General features: G+C 32.8%; 1 protein-coding gene across 2 annotated transcripts in view; it reads right to left on the bottom strand.

Annotated features, from left to right (window-relative positions):
* The window catches only part of DNAJC1 (DnaJ heat shock protein family (Hsp40) member C1), a 208,207-nt gene that overhangs the window by 89,412 nt on the left and 106,789 nt on the right, over positions 1–12,006 (bottom strand). For both annotated transcript variants that reach the window (XM_045787267.2, XM_045787258.2), the window contains one exon: positions 11,481–11,644. In XM_045787267.2, the coding sequence (XP_045643223.1) occupies positions 11,481–11,644 (164 nt within the window). The remainder of the gene's footprint in view (positions 1–11,480; positions 11,645–12,006) is intronic.

Raw genomic sequence — 12,006 nt, 5'->3', positions numbered from 1 at the left:
AGTTGGACAAAGTACACACCGTATGCTTCCATATGCATAATGTTAGGTTATGCAAACTAATCTACAGTAATAGAAAGCAGAGACAGATTGCCAGGAGACAGATGTAGGGTTGAGTATGACACATTATAAAGGGGCATGAAGAAACCTTTGGGGATGATAGATCTGTTAAATATCTTGATTCTGATGATGGTTTCACAGGTAAATATGTATCATAAAATGGATGAAGTGGAACACGTTAAATATGTGCAATTTATGTCATTTGCATATCAATAATAAAGCTGTTAAAAAGGAGAGATAGAATGTAAAAATTTATCGACCAACACAAAAGAAAATAGAAGAGAGAAAAAAGAACTTAGAATATGAAGGACGAATGGAATACTAAAAATTAGTCAAACAATCCTAAAGATAAGTCAAGATTTGAGAGAGAAAAAGAACATAAAACAGGAAGGACATATAGAAAACAAATAATAAGATGGCAGATTTAAATTCCAAAAGGTTTGTGATTTTATTAAATAAAAAATGGAGTAAATGCTTCAAAGAAATTTAGTACTGTCAGACTTGATTTTTTAAATTTCACAATAATAGGGGGCATGGGATGCCTGGCTGGCTCAATACGAAGAGCATGTGACTCTTGATCTTGGGGTAGTGAGTTCGAGCCTCATGCTGGGTGTAAAGATTACTTAAATAAATAAATAAATTTTAAAAATAAGGGGCATATCTAATGTATAAAGAAACAAAACAATAAAAAAATATGTACCTTGCAAACATAAAGCAGAAAAAAGCTAGTATAGCTATATTAACTTTAGACAAAGAAAATTTAAAAATTAAAAAAGCATTACTAGAGACAAGCTGAAATATTTCATATGGTAAAATGGTTGATTTATCAAAGATATAATTATTCAAAATTCAAAGGCAACAATAACTTCAATATATACAAAGCAAAATCTGACAGAGCTATATGGAAAAACTGACAAATGAACAATCTCATTGGAAGATTTTAGCACATTTCTCACTATAATTGGTTAAACAAGCATAATAAAACCTAAAAATGATCAAATGATTTTAAAACATAATTAACAAACATTAACTGACATATATAGAATATTTATCCACAACTACACAACTCTTCCCGAGTTTACTGAGTATTTGTAATAATTGACCATAGGGTAGTCCATAAAGCAAGTCTCAACACAAAGGATGAAATTGGACTATCTTTTCTCATCACAAAACAATTAAGCAGGAAATCAAAAACAAAACGATAACTAGAACATTCATGTGTTTGTAAATTAAGAAATATATTCCTAAAGAGTCCATGGTTCAACAAAGCAATAACAATGAGAATTAGAAATATTTTTAACTGAATGATTAATGAAAATACAAAATATTAAAACTTGTGACTTTGTAGCTAAAGCCATCTCTGAGGGACATTTATAGCCTTTAATGCATATATTATAAGAAAGATTGGAAATCAATATGGTAACTCTCCATCTTTAAAGGTTAGAAAAGAATAACAAATCGAAGAAAGTAAAATGAAAGAAATAATAAAAGAGTAATATCAGTGATTCAGAAAATAGGCATGCAATATAGAGACACAAAAAAACGGAGAACATGGTTTTTGAAAAGACTAATAACTTAATAACCTGTAAAGAATAATGAAAGAGAAAGACCCCAAGAACACAGATACCTAATATTAGCAAACAAAGGAGAAAATTATTACAGACCCTACAGATGTGTGCTATATTGCCATAAAGCTACTAAGTAAAATATAAATTATTTACAATGTAATGAAATTAAAAATCCAGTTCCTTAGTCACACCAGCAAAATTTCAAGTGCTCAAAAGCCACATACCATCCTGAACAGCATGGATACTGAACCTATAATTGCAAAGAATTCAGTTGGACAGCACTGCCATAAACAGTAAATAAATAAATAACTTTATGGTGACAAATTTCATAATTTAAACAAGTTGACAAATTCTTGGGAAAAATATACCTTAAACTGACACAGCAAGAAATAAAACACATGAATGATTATGTAAGTATTAAAGAAGTTGGATCTCAAAAATCATCCCTGCAAGAACCCCCAGATGGCTTTACAAGTGATTTCTTCTAAATATTTATGGAAGAAATAATTCCAATCATATGTAACCCTTCCAGGAAATAAAAATAAAGAACAAAGGATAGTCTTTAAACAAATGGTGAAGAGATTGGATTAGACGTTAAAAAGGAAAAAAGAAAAAAGAACCTTTTCCTAAACCTCATACCTAATATAAAAAAGTGGATCACATATTTAGTGTAAACTATAGCACTATAAAACTTTCAAGAAAATTCCCAAGAGAAACTCTTTGGAACCAATGGCATAGTAAAAAGTTTTTGAGCATGACACCAAAGCACAACACGTAAAAGAACAAAAATAACAAACTAGACTTTATCAAAATTAAAAACTTTTGCTCTGCCAAAGATACTGTTAAAAAGATGAGAAGAAAAGTTATAGACTAAAAGAAAATATTTCCAACGAAATTTCGGGTAAAGGACATATATTAAGAACATATAATGAACTTTCAAACTTTAATCACAAAAAAGCAACCAACTGAATTAGAAAATAGGCAAAAGACATAAAGATTTCACTCTAAGAGGATTTACAGACAAAAAACAGGCAAAAAGATGTTCAACATAAAAAATCATTAGGGAAAACATAGTTAAAATCATGATGAGATATCACTACACATTTATTAGTATAGCTAAAAAAAGAATAGTGAAAACACCAAATGCTGGTGAAAATGAAAACAACTGCATCTTTCATATATTGCTGGTAGGAATATACAATGGTGCAGCCACTCTGGAAAACAGTTTGGTAGTTCCTCTAAATGTTAAACCTAGAACTACCAGATGACCCAGCAACTCCATTTGTTAGTACCCAAGAGAAATATAGTTAAATATTTTAAATCCAAAAACCAGAGGAGGTGGGTGTGATGTAAAGAAGCATGAAAGTTATCTTTGTGTTCTGTATCTTGAATAGTTCTATATCTTTATATATATAAATCTATATATGTGATAAATGGCATATACTATCACTGCACTAATGTCAATTTCCTGGTTTTGATACTAAACTATAGATAAGATATAACTATTAGGGGGAAATGGATGAAAGGTGAATAAGAACTTTCTGTGCTGTCTTTGCAACTTCCCATGAATCTGAAATTATTTCAAATAAAAAGTTTAAAAAAAGAAGAAGCATTTCATGTAAGTCCCATGATTAACATCAAACCTGGCAAAGAAAAGAAAATCACTCACATAAGGCCAATCTCTCTTTTAAACATAAAAACAAAAATTCTAAACAAAGTACTGTCAAATCAAAACAATAAAATGGGTTTATTCCAGGAAAGCAAGGTGGTTTAATATTAGAAAATCAGTCAATATAAATCATCTCATTAACAAAGTAAAGGTAAAAAAAAAATCAGACGACCACCTTAATCAACACAGTAAAGGTATTTGATAACATTTGATAATATTCATTTTTAATGAATAAAAATTCATAGTAAAGGTAAGAAGAGAACTTACTTAATTTTTAAAAAATCTACAATGATGTCAATGAAAATGGCAGAGTAAGGAACTCCAAATTCTGACTCTCCATAAAAGCAAGAAAAAAATGGGCAAAAACTAAGAATCAACTTTTTCTAAACTCTGGAAATTAGCCAAAAGCTTGCAGGACCATTTCAAGAAAACCATCTGATTCTTTAAAAAAGTTGAGGGTGGGGAGGGGAAGAGAGAATCTCAAGCAGACTCCCCACGGAGCACAGAGCCCAATGTGAGACATACTTACCAATAATTACCTTAAATGTTAAATGGACTAAATATTCCAATAAGAAGATCTAGGGTGACTGTATGGATAAAAAATAAGAATCAACTATATGCTGCCTACAAGAGACTCAGTTCAGACTCACAGACACACACAGATTGAAAGTGAAGGGATGGAAAAACATATACCATGCAAGTGGAAGTGAAAAAAAGCTGGGGCAGCAATGCTTATCAAACAAAATAGACTTTAAAACAAAGACGGCAGTAAGAGACAAAGAAGGGCACTACATACATAATGATAAAAGAATCAATCCAATGAGAGGATATAACAATTGTAAATATATATGCACCCTACATAGGAGCACCTAAATACCTAAAACAAGTATTAACAAATTTAAAAGGAGAAATTGACAGTAATACAGTAATAGTAGTAATACAATAATCGTTAACACTCTACTTACATAAATGGATAGATCATTCAGACAGGAAATCAACAAGGAAACAGTGGCTTTGAACAACACATTAAAACAGACAGACTTAACATACATACAGAACATTCCATCCCAAAACAGAAGAATACACATACTTTTCAAGTACACATTAAACATTCTCCCAGAAGATCATATATTTAACCACAAATCTCAATAAATTTAAGAAGATTGAAATCATATCAATTACCTATTCTTTTTTTTTTTAAGATTTATTTATTTGAGAGAGAGTGCACACGAGCAGGGGGAGAGGGAGAGAGAGAATCTCAAGCAGACTCTATGGTGCGAATGGAACCCGACGGAGAGCTCAAGCTCACATCCCTGAGTCAAAATCAAGAGCTGGATGCTCAACTGACTGAGCCACCCAGGCACCCACAATTACCTTTTCTGACCACAACAGTATAAAACTAGAAATCAATTACAGGAAAAAAACTGGAAAAAACACCAATGTGTGGAGGTGAAACAACATGCTACTAAACAATCGATGGGTCAATGAAGAAATCAAAGACGAAATTAAAAAATACATGGAGACAAATGAAAATGAAAACACAATGGTCCAAAATCTTTGAGACACAGTTAAAAGGGGAAGTTTATAGCAATATCTGCCTACCTCAAGAAACAAGAAAAGTCCCTTCACTCACATGTAGAATTTAAGAAAAACAAAGGAGTAAAGGAAGGAAAAAGAGAGAGAGAGAGGGAGACAAACCAAGAGACAGACTCCATAGAGAACAAACTGATGGTAACCAGAGGGGAGGTGGGGGGAAAAATGGGTGAAACAGGTGATGGGGATTAAAGAGCACACTTATCATGATGAGCACTGAGTTATGTACAGAATTGTTGAATCACTATATTGTACACCTGAAACTAATATAACAGTATACACTGTTAACCATACTGGAATTAACATAAAAAACTTAATAAAAAAAGAAACAAGAAAAATCTCAAATAAACAGTTAACCTTACACCCAAAGGAAGTAGAAAAGAAGAACAAACAAAACTCAAAGCTAGAACAAGGAAAGAAATAATAAAGATTGGAACAGAGAAATGAAACAGAGACAAAAACACCACCACCACCACCACCACCACCACCACAATAGAAAAGCTCAATGAAACCAAAAGCTGGTTCTTTGAAAAGATAAACAAAACTGATAAAATTTAAGCCAGACTCATCAGAAAAAAAGACGGGACTCAAATAAGTAGAATCAGAAATAAAGGAAAATAAATAATAACTGATACCATAAAAATATAAAGAATTATAAAGAATATTATGCAAAATCATATGCCAACAAATTGAACAACACAGAAGAAATGGATAAATTCCTAGAAACATAGAATCTTCCAAAACTGAATCATGAATTAATAGAAAATTTGAACAGATGGATTACCAGCAATGAAACTGAATAAGTAATAATAATAAAAAAAACTCCCAACAAACAAAAGTCCAGGACCAGATGGCTTCACGGGTGAATTCTAACAAACGTGTAAAGAAGAGTTCATACCTGTTCTTCTCAAACTTTCCTAAAAACAGAAGAGGAAGGAAAACTTCCAAATTCATTCTATGAGGGCAGCATTACTGTGATATCAAAACCAGACAAAGACACTACAAAGAAAGAGAACTACGGGCCAATATCTCTGATGAACATAGATGCAAAAATCCTCAATAAAATATTATCAAACCAAATTCAACAATACATTAAAAAAAATCATTTACCACAATCAAGTGGGACAAAACCATACTCAATGGTGAAAAACTGAAAGTGTGTCTTTCAAGTCAGGGACGTGATGAGGGTGTCTACTCTCACCTCTTTTATTCAACATAGTCCTGGAAAAGACTTGTACTCTGAAAAATATGAGACATTCATAAAAGAAACTGAAAATGACACAAATGGAAAGATACACTATGCTCGTCAACTGGAAGTACTAATATTGTTAAAATGTCCCTACTACCCAAAGCAATCTACAGATTCAATGCAATCCCTACCAAACTACCAACAGCATATTTCACAGAACTAGCATAAATAATCATAAAATTTTTATGGAACCACAAAAAACCTTGAATAGCCAAAGCAATCTTGAGAAAGAAGAACAAAGCTGGAGATATCACAATTCCAGATTTCAAACTATACTACAAAACTACAGTATTCAAAACAATATGGTACTGGCAGAAAAACAGACACATAGATTAACAGAATAGAGAACCCAGAAATAAACCCATACTTATATAGTCAATTAATTTAGGACAAAAGATGCAAGAATATACAATGAGGAAAAGACAGTCTCTTCAATAAATGATGCTGGGAAAACTGGACAGCTACCCATAAAATAATGAAAGCGGACCACTTTCTTACCCCCCCCCACACAAAAAAAACTCAGAATGGATTAGAGACTTAAATGTGAGACCTGAAACCAGAAAACTCCTAAAAGAACACATAGGCAGTACTCTTGGATATTGACCTTAGCAACATATTTACGGATATGTCTCCTTAGGCAAGGGAAACAAAAAGAAAAACTATCAGGACTACACAAAAATAAGAAGCTTTGCACTGCAAAGGAAACCATCAACAAAACAAAAAGGTGACCCACAGAATGGGAGAATATATTTGCAAATGATATATCCCAGAGGGGGTTAATATCAAAATACACAAAGAATTTACACAAGTCAACACCCCAAAATCCAAACATTACAATGAAAAAACAGAGGACCTGAGTAGACATTTTTTCAAAAAAGACATACAGATGGCCAACAGACACATGAAAAGATGCTCAATATCACTCATCATCAGGGAAATGCAAATCAAAACCACAATGAGATATCATCTTTCACCTGTTAGAATGGCGAGTACCAAAAAGACAAGAAATAGCAAAAGTTGGTGAGGATGTGGAGAAAAGGGAACACTTGTGTACTGGTGGGAATGCAAATTGGTGCAGCTGATATGGAAAACAGTACGGAATCATGAAAAATATAAATACCGTGTGATCCAGTAACTCTAGTACTGGGCATTTACCCAAAGAAAATGAAAATACTAATTCAAAAGACACACGCACTCTGAGTTGACTGCAGCGTTATTTACAATGGCCAAGATGCGGCTAAGTGTCCACTGATAGATGAATGGATAAAGAAAATGGGATACACACACGTGTGTGTGCACAATGAGATATTATTTAACCATCAAAAAAGAATCAGATCTTGCCATATGTGACAACAGGGATGGCCTTAAAGGGAATTATGTTTAGTGAAATAAGTCAGAGAAAAACAATACCATATGATTTCACTTATATGTATAATCTAAAAACCAAAACAGACTCTTAAATACAAAGAACAAATTGGTGGTTGCCAGAGGGAAGGGAGTTGGGGAACAGGCAAAATGGGTGAAGGAGATTAAGAGGTACAAACTTCCAGTTATAAAATAAATAAGTCAAGGAGATAAAAGTACAGCATAGGGAATATAGTTAATAATACTGTAACAATGTTGTATGGCGACAGATGATGACTCATTGTGCACAGTATAGAGTAATGTGTACAAACGTTGAATCAATGTTGTACACTTGAAATTAATATAACATTGTATGTCAATTATACTTCAATTAAAAAAAAAAGCACAGCATACTTTGTGGCACTTTAACAGACCCCAGCCCTATCTCCTATTCTATAGCTCATCACTGCCTGTGAAAATAATAACTGATTTCTAATCATGGCAGGTGCAGAATGAGCTAATTTGCAAAGAATTGTAATTATTTGTTCTAACCTGGCTGGTGGCTCCCTGGAATACAGGTTCAAAAAGCTTGTCTTTATTTTCCCTAACTCAAAACTGGCCTAATTCTAAAGCTGCTTCCCTGGAGGCATTTGTTGAAAACTTTTACAGGCTGATATCTTAGCCACTGCTGACTGAGGTGACAGAAAATAGTTGGGAAAACAAAAGATTATCCGAAAAGCTTGGGAGGAAAGGCTGAGGAATGGGATGCTCTGACATTCCTGGGCATCTAGAAGTCTATGTGCATGCTCAGGGCTGTGAGCATGCTCAGAAAAGACCTGAAAATGATAAAAGTTCTCACTACCTCATGACCTTGAGTATCTTTGGAAACACAAAGTAAAGGCTAAGGCAGAGTTGTAAACCGCCTGGCTGAGTATGAAAGGCAATCTTCAATACATACACAGAAACCATGGCAAAGACTGGAAGAATTTTGGGTTCTAGGCATTTAAGAAAATTCTGTCCAATTACTAGCTGATCACTAAGCTAATGAAACAGAGATTTCAGTGGCCACACGTGACAAAATATACAGACTTCATAACATTAGTTCAAAAAAGCACTAAACAAACAACTATAATTTGACCAAAAAACAACGAATCCTAGAAAGGAGAGAGAATCTGGTTTCTAGAGTTGCCAAGTTATAATATTCATAATATCTTGTCTTCAGTAACAACAACAAAAATTACAAGGCCTGCAAAGAAAAAAGACAGTATGTTCCATACAAAGGAGTAAAGAAATAGAAACTGTGCCATCATCACTGTTAAATGCTATAGCATGGATGAACCCTGAAAACATTATGTGAAGCCAAACACAAAAGAGCACACATTGTATAATTCTAATTACATGGAATGTCTATAATAGGCAAATCCATAGGAACGGAAAGTAGATCAGTGGTTGTCATGGAAGAGGAAGGCTGAGAATTGGAATTAACTGCTAACAGGTAGACAGTTATTTTAGTTTTTTGGTGTGATGAAAATGTTCTCAAATTAGATAGTGGTGATGGTTGCACAACATAGTGAAGAGTCTAAAAACCACTAAAGTGTATGTACTTTTAAATGGCGAGGTTTGTGTTATGTGAAATATATCTCAATAAAAAATTCTATAAAAAGCTGGCAACATACATTGTATTTAATAATGAAATGATAAAATTTTAATAAATAATTTCAATGATGAAATTTAAAAAGCTTCAATGATGAAGTTTTTGAGATTGAAAATGAAACAAGGATACTTGCTATCATCACTTCGATTCTACATGTATTAGAGATCCTAATTAGCACAAAAGAAAAAAATGCATAATATACAGATATGTAGAATTAAAAAAATAAATTTAGCAAGGTTGCTGGATATAAGGTAATTATACAAAAATCAATTATATTTCTATATCCCAAATAGAATTAGAAAGTTAAATGTAACAATATCATTTATGGTGTCATCTAAAAACACTAAATACCCAGGAATAAATCTAAGGAAAAAATATGCAATATGGACACACAGAAAGTTGTAACACATTATTAAAAAATTTTTAAAGATGTAAATGAATGGATTTACTCATGATTTTTAGAATCAATGCTGTCTGCCTATCAATTCTTCCAAAACTGATCTACATATATTCAATATACTCCAAATTGAGAATTTCAGCTGAATAATTTGTGGAAAATGACAAGCTACTTCAAAAATTTATATGAAAACATAAAGTGATTATCTTATAGAAGGAAAAATGAGCTAGAAAATTATTGCACTGGGTACTTATTATAAAGCTACAGTAATTAATACTGTATGGTATTGGCACCAGATGCACAAGCAGATGAATAGAACAAAGTAGAAAGCCTTTTCAGGCTTTTCACAGACCGACACAGTTATGAACACTTGTTTTATGATAAAGATGGTATTTGTAGAGCATAGGAAGAAGTGTTTTCATTAAGTGAGCCAACTGGTTTGGAAAACTTTTGAAAAAAAATTTACACTTAAACATTGCTTCACCCCAAACACAAAAATAAATTCCAGGAGATTATTGATCTAAATGTGAAAAACAGAACATTAAAGCTTATGGGGATTTAGTAATATTTTTATGACTTTGAGGTAGGAAAAGATTTCTTAAACACAACACAAAAAACACCAAATATGGAAAGGAAAGAAAAAGCATGACGATTAAAATTAGTAACTTTGGTCATCAAAAGACACCATTAAGAGAGTGAAAGGGCAAGTCAGAGTGGGATAAAATATGTGCAGAAATTCTGTTTATGAAATATATAAAGAACTCTTTACAAATCAGTATGAGAAAATACAGGCAACCTAATAAAAAGAAGACTTGAAAAGACTTCACATAGGAAATTATCAGGGTCCAGTAAACATAAGAAAAGGCATTCATTCAATCTTACTGATCAAAGAATATGCAAATTAAACCATAATTAAATATCACTATATACCTACCAGAATAGTTAAAATATAAAAGACTTGACCAAGTGTTGGCAAGAATGTAGAGTAACTGGAATTTTCATATCCTGCTGCTCAAGTATAAACTGATAAAAACATTTTAAAAAACTGTTTAGAAGTAAAGTTGACCTTTACTTCAACTTAACTTCAAAAGAGAAATTTATACATATGCATACTAAAAGTACAATAATGTTCACAGGAAAATTATTTATTGTAGCCAAAAACTGGAAAAAATACAATTTTCAACAACAAAAAATTCTGCTATATTTCTAAATGGACTGTCACACATTAATGAAAATGAACAACCTGCTGCTACACACAACAATGGACAAATCTTAGAAATATAATACCAAATGGAGGCAACCAGATGCAAAAGAGTACACATGGAATGTGTTATGGACTGAATGTTTGTGTTCCCCCCAAATCATATGTTGAAATCCTAACCCCCAATGTGATGATATTAGGAGGTAGGGCCTTTGGGAGATGATTAGGTCATGAGGGTGGAGCCCTCATGAATGGGATTAGTGCCCTTATAAAAGAGACCCCAGAGAGCTCTCTCACCTCTTCTGCCATGTGAGGACACAGCGAGAAGACTGCTGTCTATGAATTAGGAAGAGTGCCCTCACCAGACACCGAATCTGCCGGCGTCTTGATCTTGGACTTCCCAGTCTTCAGAACTGTGAGAAATAAATGTTTGTTGTTTAAGCCACCCAGTCTATTATATTTTTGTTATAGCAGCCTGAACGGATTAAAACAGGATGGTTTCATTTAGTAACTTCAAACAGCAGGTAAAACTAATCTATGATGTTAGAAGTCAGTTTTATCTTTGTAGAAGAAAAGGAAGGTAGAGACCAGGAGGAAGAAGGAGGGAAGCTTCTGGACAATTGGCAATGTTCTACATCTTCTTGATCTTGGCAACAGTTAACTTGTGATAATTCACTGAACTGTATATTTACATTTTATGTACTTTTCTGTAATTTACTCAATTAAAATAAATTTTTAAAAGATTTACCTGTTTTTTCTGTGTTTTGTTTCTGTTTTCCAGCCAATCATCCATTTGTTCCTCAATTTCTTCTATAGAAGTTCCATGATCATAAGATTGAATATATGCACTTTCTAAAGGCGTATATACAGGAAATTCAGGTTTTGGTTTTTTTACTTTAACTTTCTTCTGTTCTAAAAATGTTTAAGAGAATAAATTATTAAGATTTGTTAAGAAAGAAAAGAATTTTATTCATACACCATATCTTGAAAAAACATATAAATATTGTTCTTTCATCAAAACAGAATTATAAACAATGGAATATAATTCAGCCATAAAAAGGAATGAAATCTTGCCTTTTACAACAATATGGATGGGCCTCAAGGGCATTATGCTACGTGAAATAAGAGAGAGAGATACAAATACCATATGATCTCTCTTATATGGGGAATCTTAACAAAACCAAACAACCCCCCCCCCAAAAAAACCAGCTCACAGATACAGAGAACATATTGGTGGTTGTCACAGGCAGGGAGTGGGGAGTGGGAGAAATGGG

Source organism: Ursus americanus, chromosome 31 (genome assembly GCF_024610735.1).
Source record: "Ursus americanus isolate L20-20 chromosome 31, mUrsAme1.1.p, whole genome shotgun sequence".
NCBI classification, from domain to species: Eukaryota; Metazoa; Chordata; class Mammalia; order Carnivora; family Ursidae; genus Ursus; species Ursus americanus.
The sequence above is the reverse complement of the archived record's forward strand: the minus strand, read 5'-3'. Positions and strand labels throughout refer to the sequence as shown.